Source organism: Nyctibius grandis, chromosome 16, assembly GCF_013368605.1.
Source record: "Nyctibius grandis isolate bNycGra1 chromosome 16, bNycGra1.pri, whole genome shotgun sequence".
Classification (NCBI taxonomy): domain Eukaryota; kingdom Metazoa; phylum Chordata; class Aves; order Nyctibiiformes; family Nyctibiidae; genus Nyctibius; species Nyctibius grandis.
In genome coordinates, this window is record NC_090673.1 from 335,349 (window position 1) to 361,590 (window position 26,242).

The following is a 26,242-nucleotide window of genomic DNA, read 5'->3' on the forward strand; positions in this document are numbered from 1 at the left end:
CTGCAGGGGAGCGTGATCCTATTTTTCCCCTTGGACCCACCACCTGATCCTTGCCACCCGCCCCTCCGGCACACCCGGAGGACCCTTCTCCGCCAGCAAAGGGGGGCAGCTGCCCGCGGGGCCCGGGCAGGACCCCGGTGCCGAGGCGTGGGGCCCGGTGCTCGCAGGGCTGCTCTCTGCCCAGGCGCCAAGCGGGGCCCCGCTCTGGCCTCCCCCCCACGACAGCAGTCCCGCGGGGTCCCACGCGCCTGCAGAAGGTGCCGAGCCCCACGGGAGACTCTGCGGCGCTGGCCTGGCACCAGTCCTCAGGCTGGAGGAGTCGGATTAACCACCGCTTCGGACTTGTTTTGGGCCATTATGGTCAATATATTAAAGGTATTTATTTAAGAAAGTGCCTATCCTGCCAATCTTTCCCCATGAGCTCTATTTTGAACACACCCTATAATTACTGATATTACCCTGGCAAATTTTCCCCATGAAGTTTTCTCTACTAACAGCCATGACCGTACTTGTCTGCCTCTCCACATTATAATTATCACCAGGCAATATTTATAACTATACTATTATTATTAATGATATTTTATGTCCTACAAAAACCTATATGACATATGCTCAAACTTCAGCATCTGAGACATTCAGACTTCAGCTGGGACATTCCCTTCAATTTGTGTACTTGTTCTTCTCAACGTTTGCACTCACAGGTTAGTTGGAGTATTTATTGTGACTACGGGAGTCCCGGCAGTGTGAAACCTGCAGGACGTGGGTTAGACTCCAGCTCAACATAGCTAAACCTCCCATTGTGATCTCTTTCATACTTTTTTTCCCCGGTTGGCGCACATTTCAGGACTTCTGATGGTTCAGGCTAGAACTGTATATCGTAGATCCTTGCTGAGGCAAGACAATTAACTAAAGGAGTGCTTAATTATTGCAGATGGACAATGGAGCATAGCACATTTATGCCTCATGCAAAACATAAATAAACAGAACAGAATGAACAACACGTTTGCCAATCGTCGTCTAGACTTGAAATTTGGCACTGTAATACTTACGAACAAATGTAAATGTTTTATTCTCACACTTCAAAAAAAATTAAATAAAACTCTGTCTTGTAAGCACCTTTAGTTTTAACTAAAGATCAATACTAACCTAAATGCCTCTGTCCCTAACATGCATCTCCTCTCCAGGGTCATAGACCTTTCTTATTATGAAATCACTGGCTTTCTCCACAAATACGACTGTTAACCAGTTTCCTCAGTATCATATGCATAAGGGCTATAAACTAATGAGCAGAGCTAGATTATGCAGAAAAAGTGTAGAAAGGAAACAAATGCTAAACGTCACATTTACATTAACTTCTCACAGTTCAAATGGCAATTTATCCACAACATAGTATGAATCATGCAGTAAGAAAAGGGAGGAATCTCCAGTTTCTTTGATTTATTTGTCATATGGTCGACTGATGTCAGTATCAGTGGCTTTAAAAAAAAAAAGTTTAAACATCCAAAAGAAAGGAAGAGAGAAAGGAGGAAAAGGTCTAGCTTTCCACAAAATCCATTTCCTTTACAACGACGAGCTCAAACCAAACCAAACCAAAGGCTGCTGAAGAGCAGGGTCTTCTGTTCCTTCCGTGCTTGTCTCGTGGTCTGGTGCAAGCTGGGAATCAAGGGCATGGGACTGGTGGGTGTGTTTTGCTTACATATACATATATATATGTATGTATGTAGGTAGGTATTTATATATATATACATACATACACATATATGCACACAGATACAGTCTTCCTAAAAATGCTCGTTGCAGTCCAGAGGCAGCAGGAGTCACTGTGAAGGAAGAGCTGGGCAACATATGGCTGTAGAGTCTGCACTGGAAAAAGTCACTGGCTAAATATGCGCCGGCTGTTTGTTTTCTTTTACTTTCATGAGGCGAAATAGGAGCTCTGCATAGAGTACAGCCTGTCAATGGGGTTTCCTACTCTAGCCTGCATGGAGTTAACTTCGGAAGAGGCAAGAAAACAGTCGCTCAAGCTAGTTAAAGAGGTATCACTGTCGATATCATGAAAAATGGAGTCGTTTCCTGCAAATGAAACGTACATGTTAAGCTGGATTCTCTGCAGCCAGGGAGGACGCAGTACACGGGATGCTCATATGTCGCACACTGCAGCAAAAGGGAACGCTCCTGGTTCTGCTTTTACACATTAACGTAATTTGGCTCGAAGGGGCCAACCTACGAAGAGGAAGGCTAGCAACCAACTCACAGAGTTCAACTGGCCGCAGTGCCACTCAAACCCGTGGGATTTAATTTATACCTCAGTCAGCAGCACAGAAGAGAGACTTGGCTGATGACGTGAGCAAACGATGCCGGGGAGGAGCAGGTCCCCGGCTCTCCATGAGCTGGGATCCGGCATCCGTGGGGGCACTGGGGCCACCGAGGAAGGTGGGACCAGACACCGAGTGCCCACGACAGCAAAAAGCAGTCTGAGAGCCATAACGAGTAACGGTCTTCATTTACACACAAGGTAAAAGACAGATCTATGAATGCGACAGAACCCAGGATGAGACCCAGCTTCCCTGGCCTCAAGTGAGCTACAGTTGTAAACACGCTTTCATTTCAGAAAATTCCACTCTTTTTGGGCCTGTTTGGAACAGCACCTTTTATTTCCCTTAGCAACTGAGATTTCAGCTTACTTCAACTCTCAAGGTACCATAAAGAGCTCAAGTCCTGTGAGCACTAAGAAAGTGTTAGTCCGGCTCTTTTTGCTCAGGCACTCACTTGAAATGGCTTTGTGCTGTCTCCTGTACTGATTCTGGAGCACAGAACCCGCCTCTCAAGGAGTTTTGCTTAGAAAGCCAAGCAAATTGTTAGCAACAAAATCACAAACCATCTAATGCTCATTTGCACTTCAGACGTCCTCAGCTCCTTACAGGATTCACCCCACTGCCTGGTGTGTACTGCGGACTTCTCTCAGAGGGAAAAGTAATAACACAGACTCAAAGCAGGTTTCTTGTTGGCCTGTGCGTGCCACGCTCATGGGAGTGACATGCACGTGGACCTCTACAGTGAAGTGCTCCTGGTCAGCAGAAACGAGTCTGATGTAACAGGCCCTTGTGGGGGCCAATAATCACAGTCTGAGGTAAATCCTCTTAGATTTTATTTAAATGCCACACTGCAATTGTCCAGAGTCAATTATTAGGCATTTAACGCTTGTGATGCATTTGGTGTACCTATCCACTTGATGGTGTGTGGTCATGAAATTGTGAAAGCAAAACATCATCTTGAGTTTGGGCAGAGAATAAAATCACACAGGAGAAATGTCCTGTGGTGACACATCGCTTAGTAGCTCAAGAACTGTTCTTTAACAAATCCATGCATCCAATCTGAGGGATCTTAGAGGAGTGCTTATTCATTTTGGAATGAACAGATTACTTCTCTTTACTAGACCCCTTTTCAAGGCACTTTTTTTCCCATAGCTTCTAAGAAAAAGCAAAAGCTTGTGAGGGAGCTAGAATTTGGTGCTTTTTATTTTTCAGTGTCATGGATAGTGGTTTAAAAAAGTGGAGCTGGAGAGGTGATGCTGCTTGGTTTATAACTTATCAGAATTATAGTGCTAAATAGTTCTGAAGGGTGTCCAGAGCCTGGGATGAGCTCTCCTCTTCCCCCTTATGTGTACATGAAAATATACACACACAACTGATGGTACAAATTCCCTGGTACAAATCCCAGAAAAAATATTATAGAAGCAGGTAACTCTACTGAACCCGTGGTGTGTGAGCGAGCGTGCGAACCCTGCTATTTCTGATGCGGCAGAATGATGCATGCCTTACCATAAGGGTTCATGTGGTCGCCTGGCATTTGTGGAGGGGTAAGACCCTGCTGAAATGGGTCTGTGCCATAACTGCTTTGATCCATTGCTACAATCTGCTGCTGTGGTGGTGCAAGCGGTGTGTAAGATGTCATCATCCCTTCCATTCGGTTGGACATCACTTCTGCAAAGCAAACAGCAGGGCACAGTCACTGCTTAGGAACAAAGAGGCAGCAGGCTGTAGCACCAGTAGCAGCACTGAACCCGAGCGCAGAGCGAACGCGGCTGGGTGTGTCCTGGCATTCAGAGGAGCTTCCAAATTTTGTCTGAGGGTACAACCCTGAGCAGTAAGTTGAAAGACTTGTAATTTCTGACTATACCATTTCTGGAGCTCCTGGGTGCTGGACCGTATCTTCCCAAAGTCTGCCCTGTGTGTGACATAGCCCTTTTATTCTCTAACTTCTGTTGGTACCAGTTTTCCTGGCTCTGCGTGAAGAGGAGGATTTGAGGCTGCGAGGCCTTGGGAGTTGGAGAACCTCAAGAGCATCCACGAAGCAGCAGGGCAAGCCCTGGTGCCTCTGAGCAGCTCCTGCCCCAGGGCCCAGCCAGCTGCTCCCTGTGCCCTGGCTGTGGCAGCGATGCTGATGCCCCTGGAGCAGCCTGCACTTGCCCAGCTGAGCACGGTCCCCCTTCCCTCAGGAGAAAACAAACCGGAGGATCTACCTGGAGTGAGCCTCCGGAGATTTCCTTCCGTGGAAGTGCCTCTGTGCTGCACATTTCCTCTAGAAAGGAGGTAACAGCTTCTGCATAAGCACCTCCAGGGTCTGGCCCCATGGGAGAACTGTGGGATAACCTGGGGTGGGCGCCCAGACACAGCACCTCTGTGTGCTTCCACTGATGATGGCACCCACCACCACCGACTTGTGCGTGCCCTGTACAGCTGTACTTAGCCACTATGTGGGAATGGTGCTTCAAGAAATCTTGCAGATTCTTTCCCCCTTGCTTTGCCTTCATCACAAATCCCTACCTTGCCCTAGTCGCTGCGAGTTCTGTTGCTCCTGCTGCTGCTGATGCCTTCGTGCTAGTTTTTTCATCTGAATAAAAGAGGAAGAACAGAACAATCTCATGGCTCTGAAAGCAACAATTTTGTTTCCTTACAAAACTCTCTGCAAACACTGAATCAATGAATACAGACCATTCATATTCATGCACACACCGCTGTGGGTTCAGTTTCACTTCTAAGCTTAAACATTTCAGTTTCCAGTTCATATTTGCAAGCAAAATATACTCCCAACCTCATGTGGCTTTGAGCACACGAACTTAATGTCTGTGTTTGAAAGTTGCCTTTTTTGCACGGATGCAGACAGCAGTGCATGCAAAATACACACAGTTCAGTCCCTGGGATCTCTGTGGTACGTACTACAGCTAGAGGGAGGGGGAAATCTGTGTTGGAGGACAATTTGTGTTTTACTTTTGAGAATTTGACAAAAAACCTACCTTTGCTCTTTGGTTTTGAAACCAGACCTGGACAACTCTCACACTGAGTCCTGTTTCAGCTGCTAGTGTTTCTCTGACCTACAGGAGGAAATGTTTAATGATGTAATTTTAAAGATTTTTTTCTTAAAAACTGATCAGTTATGTTAGGAGGAATATGCCCATACTTACAACAAAACCTGCATGTACAGGATTACTTTTAAAAATTCCTCATATTTTTGCATAGTTTGTTCAAGTTCTGCCCTTCACGTCGCTACCGGTTTCAGAAGTACTGAAACAAATAGTCTGAGCTGCGTAAAATGACACTAAGTCATTTCATTATTTTTATTTTACCCATAAAACAGTTCTGCGCAAAAAAGATACGAATTTGGCTATGAACATATTTTATACTGTTGAGGTACAATTTCATACAAAGCACACTGCACTGTCCCAAAAGACCTACTTTCTTCACCAGCAGGAGAATGTCATTTTTTGCAAAAACGACACATTTCAGGTTGCACCTCTGTCTTTTTCCAACCAAACTTAGGAGGAAACAGTTACCTGGGTTGCTTTTCGCAAAGATTCGATTTTCACTACCTTCATCAGTGAAGCAACAAGTTACACCTCTCCCTAGGTGCTATACACAAGACCCACAGCAGGGTCAAGCTTCGGGTCCCTGATGAAGCACCTACCTTCCTACAGGGCTTGGAAGACACTTCAAAGGATGCTTTGAAGGCTCGTCTCTGCTGCGTAGTAAGTATTGTCCTTGGTCGTTTAGGTCTTCTTGGGTCCTTCCCATCATCGCTTCCTTTTCCTTGGGTTACTTGTCCTTTGGTGGGCTTAACATCTCCGTCGTCATCATCACTCTTAACTGGTGAAAAATGAACAGGATATAAAATTGTACTTGTTCCACCAAGATAACAGAGTGTTCGAGAACTGTTCTTCAGCTGCCAAACTAGTCAACAGGTTCAACCATCATCCCATGTTTATCTGAATACCTAAAGCAACTGCGGGCAGGAAGAGACCGGCTGAGCTTTGTGCACTGCCTAAATCAAATGCCACAGAAGCATAAAAACGTGTTTAGTTTTTAATTGAAGGCATAGGACTGACCAGGAGATGGAAATTCAGAATATGCTTCAGTATTTCCAGGAATTGGGCACAGAGAGACTTTGTTTAGCTAAATATAGTGTAGATTCCAGTTATTATTCTGAATCTTTTGAAGCTCTAGAGATAATATTAAATATAACCTTTGCCATCTCATTTCTGCATCCCACAGAAAACATCAGTATTCTTTCTCTGTGTATTTCAATGTGTTATATGTGCATGCACAAATTTCTCATTCTTGGTAAATACATACAAATATACACAAATACACATACAAATTTGTGTAGACTTAATAGATTATTTGTATTTTCTATAGTTAAATTCTAAACATTCATACAATCTGGTGATATTACGTGTGTTCATGTATTGTACTAGGAAATCTCAATCGCACTGGCAAAGGTTGAAGAGTAAGTACAAATTTTGTTGTAAAAAACAATTTTTCAACTCAGCATATTTTCTTTCACCAGACTACTGATTTTTCTTCCAGAAAACATTAATACACTATTATAGGGACTTGAACATGAAGAAACACGCTGCAATTTTTATATACTCAAAGATTACATTTGGGGAATTAACAAATTAGACTTTAATTCATTTTAGGGTCTGATTATTATGAACCTAGCAATCTAATCACCTTTTACTTTAATAAGCATCTTTTGCCTAATGATTAAAGAGAAGTTCAGTCATTTTAATAACCGTGACATTATTAACTTTCCAGCGTGCCACTTCTGAGGAAAGGTTTGTGAGGATTAATATTGCTCATTGGAGAGTTACTTTTGTGTCCAGTGGATAAATATTTGATTGGAGAAGGACACATTCTCAGCCAGGGCTACATCTGCTCTCACACAGGCATCTGGGAGATCCGTTTTTTCAATGTATTAGACAATGGGAGACAAAACATCCCATTTAATTTGTCAACTTGTTTTTCAGGTTTGGGTTTGGCTAACAGGGAATAATGAGGGGAAAAAGCATCTCCAGGAGTAAGGAACCACCCCTTGTGCCAAGGGGAAATGAAACTGGAACGGAGGTTGTTTCACGCCGCTGCGGTAGCTCACTGCTGATCACAAAATACAAACCCGGTCCCGAAGGAGAGCCCACCCCTGCCCCACGCAGATCCCAAACGCAGCCGGCTGGCAAACAGCAGGCACCAGCGCCCAGGCGGCAGGCGAGGAAGGCAGGGCAGGAGGATGCCCACGGCCATCCTGCGGCGTGGGGACAGCCCCGCGCACGCAGCTCCAGGATGCTGAAGTTGGGGATGAGAACAACACGCTGGAGGGCAAGTAGGAACCTCACATGCCCTGGGCAAATTCACAAAGAGCCCAATCCCTGTGACATGAGATTTACAGAGCAGAGCACTCAAGGTCCTGCAAATACAGTATGGCAATAAATAACACGCTGCTCCTAGAAAGACCCCGGTCCCGCACGTCCCGCTGAGTCAGCAGTGGCCTTTGTCCTGCAGTGCTCCTGACACGAAAATATACATTTCAGCAACGTGGAGAACATGGCTCTCAGATTAGAGACTAAGGATAATTACTGCTCCTAGCTAAACTGGAATAATGCATTTTCCCATAAACCAGAGGCAAACATTCGTGTCATTTGTACACTTAACGGCATGGTAATTGTTGATTTTCTTAGATGTTTTCTCAGGAAGCAAGCGCACAATGACGATGGCTGGCAGCGATTTGTGCACACGCTGCCTCTAGCCCTGGGATCAGCCAGGGCACCCCGGCAGCAGGAGGCTTCCAGCCTCCCTGATTGCATCGCCAAGCGGGCAGCTGCCCCGGCCTCCGGCATGGCACATGCTACTGCTGGAGCACAAACCCACTTCTCGGGTTCTTTCAGATTCTCCTCAGTACTTCTGTGTTGTACTTGTAGTTTTCCTTACAGTTACCATCTGTGACTGGCAGAGAGAATACTCTTGAAAATTCTGTTACCGCTTTGCCCGTTTTCCTAGGTCAGTGCTGAAAGTGTATGTGCAGAAGATGCCCTGAACAATATGTTAAGTGGATGGAAGAATGCCTATGGAAAACAGCACACTTTGAATGAGGCCTCAGGGAACTGAGGGCTGTCTGATGCACATTTTGTGACCTTATAGAAAAATACTCTGACAAAAACAAAAAGTTTTTGTCCTTTACTAAGCAGCAAGTTAAGGAAGGGAGTCAAGTTAGGGAGGGCAGACTGCAAGTAGGGAGTTTTTTAGCTGTGCCTGGTAATTTGTACGGGTGGCATGTGCATATGGATAAAGTGGGTGTGTAAAGGGATACACTTTCTATAAGAAAGCTCTACAAACCCTTGCGGCTTTTCCAGTCGGAGCAGGTGTGGGAAAAGCTCACCTGAGTCTGAGTCGTCTGGGCTGACTGAGCTCAACAAGTCTTTCTCTTTTTCATAGTCACTTTTGCAGAGCAATTGCCCTTCCTTAAGAACAAATTCGTCCCCTTTCCTCAGCTGTCGCTCGCAAACGCAGCAGCAGAAGCAGCTTAAGTGGTAAACACACTCCAGGGCTCTCATCACGAATTCTGTCGGGGCGATCTTTTCCATGCAGCCACTGCACTTGGCAGCAAACAGCCTGTAAGAGAGAGAAGCAGTAAAGTCAAAGGGAACATCAGATCATATACTGCATGAATTTAAATACAGCAAATTCTTTAATTTAACTCCAGATCAGCTTGGCTCAAGCTTTTGCACACTGGGAGACTTGCATCCTTAGTCGGAAATATCACAGGCATGCAATTTACTCAAATCTCAGTCCCTTTGGTCTAGAGATTCCCAAATCACCTTTGCTGGATAAAAACCACTAAGACTTGCCCTTATCTCACTGTTTTGTTCCTCTTCAAAAAGAGAAACAAAAAGGAGGTCTCAGAGTTTGGATAACTTGTTCAAAACCAAATTTATTTTAATTCACCTTTTAGAGGAAGGGCCAATTCACGCTTTGTTTGATACAGGCTCTCTGATTTCAGCATTTAAATCCTATTCTGAATAGATTTCATGACTTTCCATTTTTGGTATTGGCTGTCTCTGAGGAGGCTGATAAATGAACACGGAAACAAGCATGAAAACTTAGTGCTATTGCTGAGGAGAAGACGACACACACAGGCAATCGCACACATGCAATTGATAAAGAGAGGAGGGAAATAACATGGCTTTTCTTTAGATGTTGAGTTATTCCAGAACAACCTGTCTCTGAAGGGAGTACTGTGCATTTTAAATGGTGTGAAACGTCCTTTGGCAGAGATAGGCAGTGATACAATCTGCTAAATTACCACTATAATCACAGGCTCTAGAATATACACTATTCCAGACTAGTTCTTATTAAACCTTTATAAACCCCCTCTTTCATCCATCATTAATTTTTCTAAGATAAAGTTAGAATGATTTAGATTAATTTTATTTTGCTTTTCTAATGGCAACTGGGAATCTCCCTAAGTGAGCTTTTAGGAAGAGGGCTGCTTCAAATAGAGATGAATAGTTAAGTTATGGCCCTGTATCACACAGTGGGCTCCGTGCTTCGAAATGCGGTGTCTTTCATGGCAATCCATCAAAGCGCAAGGTGCATTAATATTTACACTTTGACAATGAAATTAACTCAACTGCACCCATGTGTTCACAGGAAACAAGGAGATTCCACCTTTTAGGATGGGGTAGGCTGATTTTTTTTTTCATCCTCAAAATTATCCCCTTTTTTACAAAAGGTGATTATCTTCGATTTTAGAAGGCACAGGCTGTGGCAGTTACGGACTCTTCCAAAGCCTCCATTTTGTCTGAGCTGAGAAGTACAGCAAAATGGCAGTCACCAGCTCAGCAAAATGATGGAGTCACAGAATGGGCAGGAGGGAAAAAAAATGTAAATACATTTGCATACGGCATCCACAGAAAGGCTGAGTGCCCAAGAACTTGTGGGTTCTCCCCATCTGTATCTTTCGATCTAATAAAAGAGATCTACGCTACTAACCTTGCTGGCTCGGCGCGTACCTTTGCACGACCACAGCCACGAGGCAACAGCTGAGCACTGCACAAGCCACGCGAGGTGGGACGAGTGGCTCTTTTTTAGGTACATAATGAATTAAATCTATTAAAGGGAAACTGATGCCACGCAGGACCCATGGCCGCTGCTAGTAAATAGGCCATCTTATTTCATACAGTCTATTGGGTTTGACTGCGAGGTTTTTCTTCTGTTAGATGCAAACTTTAACAGAAAGAGAGAAATATGATTTTATGTTCTGACTAGTAAACTTCACAAAAATATGACCACGCTTTAGCTAGCAAATTCCTAAGCGGGAAATAGTTTTATCTATACATAACATCATCTCTGAAAGGATTAAAACACAAAGGGGAAAAAAAGAGCAAACAGATTTTAAGCACTTTAAAAAGTTGTTTCTATTTAACTGCTTAAACCTATTTGACTCAGTTTAATTAAGCTTGTATCTTTTGTCTGAAGACTGTTGTTGTGATGGAGCACGCTTAAAGACCCCGAAGATCAGCAAATCCTGTGTGAAGGCACCCGCCCCCCTCACTGCCACCGCTGCGGGACCTGCGGCCGCTCCCGCACGGCCCCACCGGCGGCTGCCGGGGGCCGGGGCCGAGCCACGCGTGGGGCCAGCTCCGACGGCTGCAGCCGTGACACCGGGCCGGGCCGGCTCCTGCAGCCCCCGGGGATCCGCGTCACTGCTGCTGCTCTGAGGAACACTGACACAGAAACCCCGGGAGGGCACCGCGGTCCGGCCGAACACTTCAGCGCTGCTGTGACAGCGACGGCGACCCCGCCGCGCGGCCGGGCCGTGACCAAAGCCAGGCCGAGCGCCCAGGGCTCCCCGCGAGCTGCCGCGGCCGCCGCCCCTCGGCGCCGCCGGACACGCGGGCCGCAGGCACTGCGCTCTGCGCGGACAAACCCGCGGAGCTGCCGCTCCCGCAGCCCCGTTCAGCACGGCCGGGCAGCGGCGGCCAGGCTCCCCCCCGCGGGCCGGGCGCGGGGCGGCTGCCGCGGGGGTGGGGGACACCACCCCGGCCGGGCCGCGCCGCCTCCGGGCAAACACCGGCCGCGCCGCCGCCCGGGACAGCGACGACACAAACGCGATTCGGTTCGCAAAGAATTTCCAGTAGGGCAGCGTCTGCCCCCCCCTTCCCCCGCACATTGCTTCTAACCGGGACATAAAAATGATCCGCTCCCTCCTTAGCCTCGTGCTCGGGGGCGCGCTGCTCACCTGAGAAGCACCTTCGCTGTCACGCTGCTTTACTGAGTGGTGGGGTATTTTCTTTTTCTTCAAAATAAAACATGTCTAACGCGTAAATAGAAAATATTTTGTGTTATTTATTGGCAACTATTGCCAGAAAGATGGTGCTTTCACAGCAACGTGTCCAAAGGCAGTCTTTTAGGTATAACGAATTACATTGTCATCAATGTAGTATTAACTCGTTCCAATTAACGTTAAAGTGCCCTGGCAATACTGCATGGGCTTCATACCTTCAATTTGTCCATTGCCAACATAAGAAAATTCCAAACTCCGGCTGCTCTCCACATTATAACATGCGCTCACACAAATACACACATACTGCACCATGTTGGATTTAATTCTGAGATTATAAAATCTTCACTAAATCTATCTTACCAATTGTTTATAGGTATGTTTTCAGCTTCCAGAGAGTAACCCAAGGTTATGCACTTTTTTTGCACAAGGCAATCTCACAACAGGAAACTAATCTTGACAAATGACCAGACTTTGATATCTGTGATCTAAAACACTGCTCATTAGACTGTTCATTTTATAAACGAATGGTAATAAACCTGTTGAGAAGTGTAGGATAGCAGGAATACTTTACAGATCACCCCTTTACAGGTTTCAATCAAAGCCATAAATTTGAAGGGGAGCATGCAGATACTCTGCTGAGACAAAGACTCTGTCCCACACCAACCACATTTAAAGAAGTATTTCTTTTGCTTTCTATACATTTTGCAAATAATTTGCATAACTCTGACTTTGTACCCCCATGGCTGATTATCTCCAGCTCTCTTAAGTTAATGTCAAACCTCAAAATCCTTGGACTTGTTAAAGTATGTGGAGTGTGGAAATCAAATGCCTTTATTAGAAGCCCCAGGAAATCTCCGACTCCTAAGCACAACGAAAACATTCCAAAGAAAATTGTTCAAAGAGGACAAAGGAGAAAAGCAGAACAAGAAAACCTTGTTTTGAATCAACGATTGCAAGAGTTTTATAAATAAATTCTGTTGCCTGGACAATTTTGAAAGACAACTCAATAGGTTTAGGAGTTTTTAAGTGTGTTTGCCTCTATGCCTGAAACACTTGGGGGATTCAGCTGAGCTAAAGCTTGGAACAATGGCCTGTCTGTCCATCTGAGTATTTGTAATAATCGCTGTGAAGCAACTTTACAGTACTAGAGAGTAAAAAAATCTTCACCAGCTAAAACTGGGTGAACTTAACAAATTAATTTTGCATATATATTAGGGGCAATGGAAACGCTAAGACATGTGGTCCTGCCTTTAAACAGTAGATGAAAATGTTCACCAGCGGAAGAGGCCATAAAGATTTTATTTGTTAGGATATCCCTGTGAAGTCAGGCTGAATCAGTAATCCTCAGAAACAACCACAGTTACATGATCCATTGTGCCTTCCTGCATGGGCACAACCATCTGGTGTTTAATACCTACTACTGATTTATTATCTCTTGCGCAGTTATCTTGCAAGTAAGTTTGACCCTGCTACGCTCCTGAGAATCACAGTTCTGCCGTTTACTCTCCTGATGTCCTGACAACCCACCCTTTACCTTTCCATTGCTCACCCAGGTCCTTCATTTCCTCCTGTCTGTGGGCAAACAGATTTTAATTGTTTTATTATAACTAATTTAATCTGTGCTGAGAGATCTCCATGTGCAGTGCAGAATTTGCTGTTCATATTAAGTGTGGTTCAAGAGGTTTGTTATACAGTACAGAGGTATAAAAATAGACTAATTCAGTCAGGTGGTTTATTTACCGAACCTCTGCCTTGAAGCAGTAAATAGGAAGTTATTAAGCCGTGTTTGAGGACAGATGCTGCTGTCTACCTATCAGAGGCATTAAATCATTTTCCTTTCTGTGTTATTCTGACATTATGTGTGGCAAGAAACCACAGCAGATACCTGGCTTTTCTTTATTTAATAAATATGCAAAGATGGTGGTCACAAGCTTTTGTAAATACTGTGGGTAGAGTCTCCAGCTCTGACGCTTTTCTTTCTGATAATAGCCTGTACATGACATCCCTGTCATGCCTATATACCCCGCTGGGAGTTTGCTTGGCACTCGTATAGTACGAAATATGTTAGAGCTGAAGTAAAATATATTATGCTTTTCACACAACTGAGTTTTATTAAGAGAAGAAATTAAATTACTAATGAATGACATCTGTTACTTGTTCTTTGGGAGAAGTTTTGATACTTCCATCTTCTTTAGATGACATAGAATGAGGAAAACACTATGCATGGGGGTTTTTTCCAGCATAGGACTTGTAGCGCCTTACAGCTCATGGGTGCTTATAAAAAAGAAAAACAGTTGCTTGGTTACACTGAATTCTGAACATTCAAAACATCTCAAATGCACTAAAGCAAAACAGAAATATTATAATTTTATGATTTGAAATAAAAGAAACCCTAAAAAAAGAAACAATCCATTTTAAATATTTTCCCTGCAGAAAAAATAATTACATAGTTTATTAAAGCCAATTTCATAGCTGAAACTTCAGTAAAAGAGAGCTAATTCCTTTTCACCGAGTAGTAATAAAACATGCGCAAAAATTAAAAGTTTCTAGAAAAAAATGTAATATCTAGAGAGAAACTAAAACAAAGAAACCTTTTTCTTCTTCAGGGAGAACTGAAGAAAATACTTATTAACCCTCTAGCCACAGGTGCTGTAGTAAGAACACCAGCTACTGCTGGAAGTTTGTGTTTAAAACTGTGCTTCACAACGTGGGTTTGGATGCACAGATTAAGATGTAGCACATCTTGGTACCCAGTTACTTTTTCTTCCCATGAGCATTTTACCTGTATTTTCATGAGAAGTGCTGTACTGCCGTGCAAAGGCAACCGAATGGGTAAAATAACGACAGAGACCACATGTTATCCCACGCTAAGTGAAATCTTGCTCTGAAGCTGGCTGGAGTTTGATCATGGACGTTGTCAGAGCCACAAGCTCACGTAACCGCTCTGTCCACCAAAGATGGACCCACCAAACAAGCTCACGTAACCGCTCTGTCCACCAAACAGGGGCCGCAGGCAGCATCACAGGATGGCCATGCCCAGCCGATGGCTTGTGTCACAACCATATCCACAAAAATATTACCCTTCCTTTTATTTCCTTTCCACTGGAATAAGAGAAAAACGTCCCAGTCACCTTGACAGGAGCAGAAGTTGGTTCATTTTCAGACTCTGCTTCCCATCAGTGCAGGGACAGCGGCGCTGCCCGTACCTCTGTGCCACGTGGCAGTCCCGGCCGGACCACCATCACTGGCCTCTACCACAACAGAAATGACAACTGCCAAAAAGTCTCCTGCCCTGTGTTAATTTTATCTCTTTACATAGTTTCAAACAAAGGAAAAAAGTCATCTGTGGACAGCGAGCCGACGTCCCCTGCTGAGCAGAGCTCAGGACCCCGCAGAATCCCTGCAGCAGCTCCACCAGCAAGGGTCGGTCCAGAGGGACCTTCATGCAGCCCAGCCGTTCCCAGCTCCCTGCCACCATGCCAAGACAGGTCTCGGCTGCTGCCTGCTCTGATGGGGTGGGTGTTTGGCAGGGGAACGGACTGGGACAGCCGCCCCCTCATGTGGTTACGGGTGACCGCTCATCACCTTCTTGAGGTCCTCAGGCCACCAAGGTACAGGACTCCCCGGCCACCCGGCACCCAACCCAGCTCCTGCAGCTGCGGCATCTGAACATCCCTTCCGCGGTCGGCCCAGCATTCACTGACCACGCCAAAGCTCTGCACTCAAATGATGCTGAGACAAACAGAAAAGACACAACAAATGGATTCACTAAAAATGCGTAAGGAAGAATTCAAAGCTGCCATCCTAATGTAACCTGCACAAGCGGGGCCAAAATGACCTAGAAAGTTACATCTTCCTTAACTATAAAGTAAAACATAAAATGTAAAGTGCAGACGAGTTTCTTGCTTCAAGCAGAACGTGACAGAATGGATTCTTCTCTTTGCTTAATTTTCATCCCCTAATTGACCACTTTGTTCAACTGTCTTCCATCACTGCCATGCAGTTCTATTTTATAGCATTTTTCCTTACAACACTTTGATGGAAAAATTTATGAAGAATCGAATTATTGCTGTTAGAAGGGAATTAAAACAATTTTTCATTTACAAAGTCACTGATATTGCTCTACTGTGCTCCACCTTTGGGAATCCAATTGCTCTTCTCAGCTACTCCCATTCCTCTTTATAGCACGGCAATTGCACTGTACAGATTATGGCTGCAATTTTCTCCTAATCTGTTCTGTAGAATAGAAACTGTTATAAAAGTTAAGGGCTCCAATTGAATTGATAAAGCCAGGGCTGCAATTAAGAAGCCTAATGGATTAACAAAATATGATGATTTTGTTAGAATTATATTTTTAGGCAGTGCAGACATTTGGGAAGTAATGTTATTTTTGTCTATGAGTCTAAAAAAGGCTAAATGGGCTTCTGCTGTCGTGCTTTTTGGATTGCTTCAAATTATACCGAAGGGCTATAAAAGCGTGGTACGTGTTGGGGAGTTTGTACTTCTGCTGCAGCTTTGCTGAGCTGGGTCACTACTGAAAACCAATGTTGTTTTCATTTTTCTTCCTTTGGGTTTTTGTTCGGTTATTTACACATATTAAACTAAATCCATCGTTATTTCCTACCTGCCCGGCCTCACTGGTTCCCAGTGGGCGGCGTGGCTCGCGCCCTGCCTGGCGAGGGGCCTCATCCACAGCCCAGCGCTGCGCCAGGACCGCCCGGCTCCAGTGGGCTGAATGTTCGCTGGTCTGATGAGACGGCTTATCCTTCTCGTTCACTAAGTGGCATACTGAGTTTACAGTTGCCTTTGAATTTACATCGCCAACAACATAGGGAAATTCTTCTAATATAATTTTTATATGAAAATCCACCCTAAAGGCCCCATAAGCAGGGAAATTGTACTGTTGGTGATTCACTGCCCCGGCCTTCACTTTTACAGAAAAAAAATAATCGTGTGTCAAAGCAATTCAAATATAATTTCTAAGTTATTTCTTGGCTGGCAAGAATGACTTAGGGAAAGAATTTACACAGGGCCTTTCCTCTCAACCAAGAACATTAAGAGGAAGAAACGTTATTTGCCAGTATAAAACAAAATAACTTCCTGTGCCTGCTGCACTGATGCTGTGCAAGAGCTTGTGCCCAAACCCATCAGCACAGCCAATTTAGCAACTGATTTGCAAGGGAAAGATACCTTAGTCCTGTGGTGTTAATGTCTTTACAGTGGGGGGTCTATTGCCAGCTTCTCCAAACTCATCAACACAATCTATTATTAATACCCAGAAAGGCTTTATAGTATCTTTATAGCACAAGGCAATGAAAGCTCTGTGGTGTAATCTGTTATCTATATTGCAAAAACATGTGAAATAAAACAAAACATAGACACTTCATAAACAAAATGTTTCATCTGTTACATCTCTCTGCCTCTCCTATATATAAAGCAGTAGGGTGCAGGAAAGGCATTCAGAGAGATTTGCTGTTAGATGTGGGACTGCCTTCTTTTTAAATTTTATTTGTAATGTGACAAACTTTAAACTGAATGAAAATTTCTGCATCTTTCACTGAGATGAAAACGTTCGGATCTTTGCAAAATTAGGCTGCGTTTGATTTGCAAAACAAAGGGTTTTAGGAGCAAAATACAGCACCTAAAAATCCTAAAGGTAAACTCTTTATGATACAGCGATGAGCTGGTCAGCCCAACGTGAGGGCGCAGCCGTGGGGTGAGGAGGGAGGCGCGTCCTCCGCTCCCGGGGGCTGAGCTCGGTGCCCAGGCAGAGGCAGGAGCAGGTACTGGCGTCAGGGGCATTGCCATGGTAAGAGCTGAAGAATTTGTCTCCAGTAAGCAGCAGCTAAACCAAGTGCCCACTGGCATTTTCCTGGAGGCAGTTACTTCTTTGGAAAGCATTCAAGAACAGAATTTGAGCAGAGTTGGATCTTTTCTTCTGTTATTGATCTACATGTCAATATTTTATATGAAAAGCCCAGAATTACCCTACACTTAGACCCTAGGAACAGACACAATTAGAACTATAATTTACCAGCAAATAAGTAAACACACAGTTTAAAACCCAAGAAGATTGTGTTGAATAAACAGATTGTGGCAAAGGTGGAACTGAGAAGGGGTACGGAGAAAGTTTTGTATACTTGGTGCATATATGCTTGCAATACAGTAAGAACCAAAAAAGCCCTCCACACAGGCCTGTGTCTTATTTCCCAGATGCCCTTTTATTTTCTTTGCCTGTTGAAAATAAATTGTTCTTTTGTAGTGTTTCTCTTTTCAGTCCAACTGTCAGCTATTATTTTTCTATTTCCTCTTTTTGTCACTTTGCATTATTTTTGGTGCTGTAATTCCCATTTGTTCCCACTCCTATCTTCCTGTCTCCCATTGTTCCATTTTTTAATCCCCAGTTTTACTCTTCTTCGGCTCTTTTTTGGCCCATTCTCAGTAGGGTTTGAGAGAATACCCAGGCGTGACTCCCTGCTATAGCAACCACACCTCCCCAGGAAAGCCACAACAATCTCTTCGGGAGGAGGAAAGTCTTTCACAAGCTGGCAGCAAAAGTAAATCCTTCTTCAAGGAACAAGAAGGATTAGCAGAGAGCAGTGGGCTGCAGACTTAACCCTACCCCTCATTTCTTTAGAGCACCAGTCACTCAGAACCCTGCTGTGATGTACAATTAAACAGAACCCAAAAAAATCCTGAATGACACAAGAGCCAGATTGTGTAAAGGTTTAATTCCACTTTAATACCTTTCCAAGTTCAGAACTCAAAGATAGCAATTTAACCCAAGAATCCCCATCTGAGCATGAAAAGTTGCTGTTTGTCCTACAAAAGTCCCCGCTATATTCTGCTCTAAATCATGCTCTATTAGCCTGACCTTTAGTGGATGAAAAGTTTTTTTCCCCCCAATCATCTCACATAGTTTCTCTTTACTGTCCTTCTTTTACAAACTTTGCTCTTCTGATAAGACAGAAGAGTCTCCTCAGAGGCACAGAGCTTTGGGAGAAACCCTGTAAAAAGGACCTCTGAAAAAGGAAAAGGAATAACCCAAAAAAATAACCCAAACCAAACCCCAAGAACTCAGGCAACTAAAGGTGTATTCTGCAGTGTCTAGGAATGATAATTTATCATGTCAATTACTCATTATTAATATTATGATGGAAAAAAAATAGCTCTCTTAATACAGGCTTTTTTGAAGACACCAAACATCTGATTCATCTTTTTTACGTTAATGAACAAACATCTGATTCATCTTTTTTAAGTTAATGAACAGACTACCCCAGTTATTCTAGTATGGACAATTACCATAGTTGCTGTATAAACTGAATTTTTAGATTAACACGGAACTACCAAAATCTAGCTTCTGTAAGGCCAAATATGGTTGAAAGACTCCTAAAGACATGGCTATCAGCATCTGTGTTTGTATTCAGGCTTTGGTAAACCAGACTCCCTAAACCCATACAAAAAGATTTATCAATAGCAAGGCACTATAGCATGCCCAGACCCTCCTTTTGCCTGGAACATCAGCACAGGTTTTAAGTTATTCCAGCAGTTAAACATATATCACAGAGGACACTTCCACATGTGTGAAAATGAAATCCCATTAGACACCAACAACATTATTAGGCATGCAAAGAGGATTATTTCCTTAAGCTCACAAGACTGAAAGGTTTGTCTAAACATTTTATTAACTTTTTTAGAATTTTTTTTTTTAATTAAATGAAAACTTGTAAGTAGGTCAAAGCTGGACAATACTACTTAACTTTTGGGTATGTGTAAGTATATATATAATACACACACATGCACACACACGCGCATACAGAGAGAAAAACCAGAGATGCTTGTTATAAAGTGTACAAAATCCCTGCCACCTCATATCAGTACAGCATTGCTTTCTTTTGGCGAGAAAATTTGTACGGCTTGGAATTGTTCTATAAAAGCACAGAAATATACCATGGTATTCCTGAGGGTTCCATAAATGTTTCCAAAAATTAGGTGCTTTGTTGAATATCTGGCTGAAAAAGAATCCTGCTCTGACTGTACTGTCCTTTCTACAAAGTTGACAAAGCACTTTTTTTTTTTTTTAACAGTGTATTTGCTGAAATAGAATGAAGTTTGCTCACCAGTAATTCTGAGGTTAAGATCATCCGCTAAAGATAAATAAAGGAGAAGAAGCTGGGTCAGTTTTTGCTTCAAGTAAGTGAAATGCAGAACTCCTTTAGCACCATGAGGAACAGGACTGGGTCCTCATTCACAGGTAAGAAGACTTCCAAAATGCTTAGTTCCATTGAGAGTTTGGTCCTAAATCTGTTTTCTACTACTCCCTCACAGAATGCCCAGCTTTGACATTAAAGTGTTGTTAGCAGTGTCTCAATTTGCTGTTGGAAGGAAAATGATTCCTTTTTTGGATCTCACATCGGCCCGTGTCACGATTCACACAACAAACGTTGTGAACGCCCAGGCGACACTGCGGGTCGCGACGGACGCGTCGGATGGGCACGTAACGGGCACGGCTGATCTGCACATTTCTCTTGCTCTCATTTCACTGACAACAGGCATTAAAATATTCAAGATTTGCTCTAGCCCTGCACCGAGCAGGCAGGAAATGCAGAAGCTTGGGTGTACGAGTTAATGAAATATGGTTGGGTGAACATAAGCTCTTCATTTATACAATAACAGTTACCGCTGCAGTTTCTTTGTACCCGCTTTATGAAAGTCATAAACTCTCCAAAGAAAAGCGTGAGCTATTTTACCCTGACGGTCTTTGACTCTCTCTCACTACCTGCTGGTGCAGTTAGAAAGTATGAACTGCCTTTGAACAGATTAGGACCGAGTTAAAGTGTGACAACATCTTAAGCTTTCTCCACATGTTGCCAATGATTTCCAACTAAAGATGTTACCCTCATCCCTTCTGCCACAGCGATAAGAATCTATAGCCCACTCACTTGAGGAGATAAAAGCGGTTTAGCTGCAAGTATAAAGTACTCTGACTTGCTAAGCCGAGTGGCTGGCTGTCCCAACCTAGCTGAATTTTTCCTCTACAAAGCACAAAATCCTTATCATTAGGGACTTAAGCTGCTTTTTATTTTGAGACAAAAAGAATACTGTTTATTGGCATCCAACTCAAACCAGCTGTAAACAGTCGCTTTGATGAAGAAGCAGCTACAACTTCAGTATGCCTGAAGGCTCATACCCACTGAGTGTCAATCATTAAAGGAAGAATGTAAGGTGTATACAGGGTCAAAAGAAGGCCAAGAGACATTTAAGACCTCAGGGATCCTGGATAGCCTGCTTTGCCTTTAGAACCAAAAGAGGATTTTAAGCCATTCTGCTGTACGACCTTTATCTCAGGAGGCAGCTCTGTGGCGAGGCCAGCCCTGAGTTTACCCACAGGAACAGCAGAGGTGCAGCGTTAGGCTTTTCTCCCCAACGTGACTGTGGAAGCAACATGGTGAGCTTCGATTTGGCAAAGCCTGAACGGCTCCAGAACACTGCACCTCATGGCAAACGCAGGACCCACACAGAAGACAGCATAAGTCCTGCTGGTTTCTACAGATATTTGAGTCACAGATGTGCAGGGCACTCTGAGTAATTTTATTTCTTGTATTCACCCTTCTCCTAACTTCTTTCTTTCACCAAGAATCACTTCACTGGCTGCAACAACTGTTTAGTTAGAGATGCCCCACCAACCATTTTGGTGTGAGAAGTATAAAGTTGTTACAGAATTAAAGATGAAATGTCAGGAAGATAAAAAATTTAATTAAAAGTAAGTTTGAGAACCAACAGCAATAGCTGTGGCATGAAACATCTATAGTTATAACTCTATAGTTATAAATCCTCTTGTAATCAGACACATACCAGCAAAAAGCCCAAACTTCAGGACGAGAGTCTCGAGAGGGCCGAGGCAATTCAGATTCTGTTTGGAAAAGAGTCACTCTTGGATGTGGGCTTGGAAGGTGTTCATAGTCATCAGAAGAAAGCAGAATAGTCCCATTTTTGTCATACAATGCACTCTGAAAGTGCCAGCTCTTTTCTGCTTCCTGGGCTAGTCCAGTTACTGCTGTCATCAGAGTTAGATAAGGTCTCAAGCAAATAAATGCACAAATGGTGTGGGTTTCTTACATATCCCTGCTTGTTCACATTACACTTTAATTTGGACAGTAGTACCTACTAAACACTTCCTAACACAGAGAAAATATACAAATCCTGGCCCCAGCAATGTAAATTTAAGAGAGAAACGGTCGTGGTTTGAGAGGTGAAATGGCTCAGTTGCTGACGGGCTCCTCCCCGCAGGAGCTACGTAAAGATCTGCAGCCTGCGCAGTTGTAAGAGACGCAGCCCACGGCCCACACCGGCACGCACGCCAGCCTCACGGCCAAGACTTGGCTCCCATGGCCAAGAAATAGAGGCCCCAGGCCAGTGTTAAGCTCCACCGCCGGCCTCCTGCGGGTGGAAGGACAGCAGAGCGCCTGTGCTGTGGCGTGCTGGAGAGAGCAGGCTTTCTAAAGCCCAGATGTGTGGATGCAGATGTTCCCTCGCCATGGGAGCAAAGACACTCTGGGGAAGCGTGGCCACCCCTGCCTCGAGCTTCATGCTGCAGCCACACTGACACAGACCCTTGCAGGGGTTAAACGCCAGCTGCTCTGGGCAGCCCACGAGGGTGGGCTGGCATCAGCTGCTGGCCCTCCGGCCACCTTTCCTCCCCATCGGACCCTCTGCCTGCTGGGTGCTGATGTCTGACAGTTGGCCCCGGCTTGCTCCCACTCCCCATCCCCGGCACAGCAGGAAAGCTTTCGCAAAACGACCAGCAGTACACAGGGCTCCAGCACTGAACAGCAGCACCGGTCATCGGGTCGCAGAGTTTATGCTCCTTTAGAAGACCAGAGCGACTTTCAGCATGAATTCAAACGCTACGTTAACTTAGCTGCTGGGTGGGCCAGGCTAACCAGATCTCAATCATGCCACTCGAGCTGGAGTAGCTACATATTTTATAGGAAAATGTTATTTCTGTATAAGGCCCTGGTGCCACCAGAGATGTGGCTCCTCCAGGCATGGGCTCAGCACCTCCTTCTCCTCCCATGGCTGGGAAGATACACACCAGTTTTACCAGTTCCTCTGGCAGATACAGGGCGCATCTCCCTGCCCACATCCTCACAGATACCACAAACGGATACCCTTGTTTTGGGGATTCAGGGCAAAATTGCTGCCCGGGCTTGGAACCCTCTCCTGGGCTCTTGCCAGCCTCACGGCCTCTCCTGGTCCCTGGCCATGTCTGTACCCACAGCACCGTCCTCCCGCTGCCCGCTCACACGGCCGCAGCTCTCCCCACGCTTTCACAGACCCCATCCACAGCCCCAGCCCCTGCTGCACTGGGACCTGCCTGGCGTTCAGCTGCTGAACGCCCGTGCCATGCAGCCGCTCCTCCCAGGCACACCTCACGCTGCTGGAACCGCAAGTGTTATTTTGGGCTTGCGTGACAGGCAAAAGACAGCAGAAAGTTTGTGCCGCTGTTAGACCATACAACATTACATACATAGTATAAAAAAATAAGTCTCTGCAATTTATTCTGTTAGGAAATTTTCCTGCATAAAACCTCATCAAATCTTTTTTAAAAGAGACAGTAGTTCATCTTTATTGTCACGTTGATATCTTTATAAACTTACTCTAGTGATCTATAGGCAAAGCAAACCAGACAGCTCTGTATTTATGGGCATATTTAAAAAGCCTCTTATATTTAACAACTGCATTTAGCTGCGTTAACTGCAAGTTGCAGTAATAAAGGCTCTGCACACTTCAGTGCTAAATTAAAAAAAGTTCTGCTGTTCAATAATACATAGATGCTGTTTTTTTCATTACTCTTTAATATCATTTCCATTTAGTTTATAAATAATTGTAGCTAGCTAATGAAACGAAATAAAACCTGCCTCCAACCCATTCCCTAGAGCAAACTAAACTCCTCTTTTTAAAGCTTCTTAATCACCGCCCAGTTCTTACAAAATTAGCATAGTAATGGGCTTTAAATTGAGCCTCTTTGTTTTTTAATTAAGCTCCCAGCAGGTAAAAATAAAACAGATTATTGAAGAATATGCCAACACTAATAGCCTGAAACTCTTTTGACAATTAAAAAGATCCCATGTTAACCCTTTTGAGGAATCCTGCATGCTAATTAGTTACTCGGAGGCCCAAATCCATCAATATTCCACCTAGACACCTTGTAAAGTTGCGATGGTGAAGCCCACCTCCGTCGATACCCGCTGTCCCTTCCCACGGGCAGGCGAGGAGGCACCGGCCGTATGGGCAGCAGGGCTGTGCGGGCAGTGCCGGACACGCACGGCATCGCCCCGCGGGCGCCGACGGGGCAGTTTGTGCCGGACACGCGTGGGGCGGCCGTGGGACAGTGCGGGCTTTGGACACGCGTGGGGCGGCCGTGGGACAGAGCAGGCTTTGGACACGCGTGGGGCGGCCGTGGGACAGAGCAGGCTTTGGACACGCATGGGGCGGCCGTGGGACAGAGCAGGCTTTGGACACGCGTGGGGCGGCAGTGGGACAGCGCAGGCTTTGGACACGCGTGGGGCGGCCGTGGGACAGTGCGGGCTTTGGACACGCGTGGGGCGGCAGTGGGACAGCGCAGGCTTTGGACACACGTGGGGCAGCACGCAGGGCCCAGCTGGGGTGGCCGTGGGAGGGTGCGTGCTGTGGTGCACGCTCTGGATTCCCACTGCTGGTGGGGCCGGCTTGCAGCGGCAGGGCAGAGCTGCACGGGGCCCGTGGGCGAGGGGAGGATGGCACAGGCACGGCTGGCACAGGCACGGCTGGCACAGGCACGGCCGAGCTGCTCCCGGCAGCCGAGGCCGCCCTGCGCTGGCCAGTGCCGCCGAGCCCGCAGCCCAGGCAGGGCCGCAGCTCCAGGGTCCAGCCTGTCCCCCAGCCCCAGGGCCTCTCCGCCAGGCCCCCGCTCCGAGCTCCTGGCTCCCTTACAGCTCGTCCTGGTGCTCACACAAAGAGCCCCTCTTTCGCTCTCTTAGCTCCAGCGCTCACTGTTTGGGGATGCCTCCTCGGAGCCTCCGCCGCATTTTGTACAGAACAATTAACTGTCTGCCCGAGGCAGCAGCCCTCTGCCCTGGTCGCCATTTCAGCCCCGAGGCCTGTTTGAGCGCCTGCCTAGCAGCGCCAGTGCCCCAAACATGCCGCAGACACGACCATTCTTTTTTGCTTAGCAACATCAAACTGCGCCAGAGGCAAAGGTAAATCTTGAGCAGAACGAGGGGGTGAGGAAAGAGTGGTGTGGAAGCCGCGCCATGGACAGCCACGATTCTCTGGGAAAATTTACTAGATACTGCTGGCAGCCTAGAAATAGGAACAGCACCGAGTTTCACTGGTAGCTCTCTGTCAAATATTTGGAAACCACTTTCCAGGTCCCACACTTTATTTTCAGAGTCTGATTCAAGCGTCAGAGTGTGAAGCGCTGGCTGCACTCTGCTTGCATCCAGCCAGGACTATTAATCCTTCGCTTTCGGGAGCGCTGTGTCCATCCCCAGAAATGAAATCAACAACATGAAAAGACCATTCATTTCCAAGAACGCTGATCACTCTGCGTCCTTCAGAGACTTTCAATAAACGGTACCGAATGCTCTTGTGTACTCAGTAAAACCCTGTCAGGTCTTAGGCAGCTGCAGTAACTACTGTCAGTTGCTGCTTTATATTACACCTAATACCGCGAGGGTCACCGTGATGGAATTAGGGGCCGACAGAGAATGTGATCAGATTTAAGGGCAGACTCCAGCCATGAATATATGCTGCCTTCTTTCACTGAAGCTTTTGGGAGCCTGTGACACGTGTCCTAACATTTCATTTTCAAAGATAAATGACATTTCTTGTGTCTCTTAACTGATACCTGATAATTTGGAGAAAGAAGGTGCGCTTTGCTTATAATGGAATATAAATTCATTAGGCAAAGACCTTCATTTACCCTCTGCACAGGGACAAGCATTACAAACTGCACTGGGCATCTCTGGACCGTGCCCTGTCACAAATAAATATCACCATCAGAATCATTCAAAACAATGTAAATCCATCACAACTGAATTAACTTCCCCTGAACTACCCTGGAGTAGATCACATATGATTTATATAAGAACTAGAGAGGCTGGACTGCAAGATGGCGAAGAAGAACTAGAGAAGCTGGACTGCAAGATGGCGAAGATGACTTGGAGTTTCTTCAGTAGGACTCTTGGTCCCACAAGCCCTCTCCTCACTGCCTCTGCTGGGCCTGATGGAGAGACAGCTGATGTGCACAGAAATGCTGATTCCTCCTGGGGCCCTTTCAGCCATGGGGACCTCTCCAGGAATATATTTTTTTTTAAAGCAAAAAGCCACAACGTTGAGAATAAGCTTGCAACATTTTCAGCACATCTGGCTGAGAACAGCTGGAGAGGCAGTATTCAGTACCAACTTCTTTATCCTTGGCTTGAGGTTTGTCAGCTATTGGTGGGGCTCCAGGGGGGCTGGAGAAGAGAGCAGCAACTTGTGAGGGATGCGTTTCTCAAATGCCCACAGAACTGACTTTAGAGAATGCAGAATCCACTGCAGCAAACAACTGAACTCCAACCATTTCATGCTGAAAACTTCT

At 45.3% G+C, this 26,242-nt stretch overlaps 1 protein-coding gene across 2 annotated transcripts in view; it reads right to left on the bottom strand.

The window, feature by feature from the left end:
- Positions 1-1,915: 1,915 nt before the first annotated feature.
- LMX1B (LIM homeobox transcription factor 1 beta) overlaps positions 1,916-26,242 on the bottom strand; it is a 94,340-nt gene continuing 70,013 nt past the window's right edge. The window contains exons 3-8 of one of the 2 annotated variants that reach the window (XM_068414060.1): positions 8,710-8,942; positions 5,965-6,143; positions 5,297-5,374; positions 4,827-4,893; positions 3,843-3,983; positions 1,916-2,073 (exon numbers count right to left, since the gene is read on the bottom strand). In XM_068414060.1, the coding sequence (XP_068270161.1) occupies positions 1,916-2,073; positions 3,843-3,983; positions 4,827-4,893; positions 5,297-5,374; positions 5,965-6,143; positions 8,710-8,942 (856 nt within the window). Of the gene's footprint in view, positions 2,074-3,821; positions 3,984-4,826; positions 4,894-5,296; positions 5,375-5,964; positions 6,144-8,709; positions 8,943-26,242 lie in introns of both variants that reach the window. The other variant, XM_068414059.1, reaches the window with a different exon arrangement.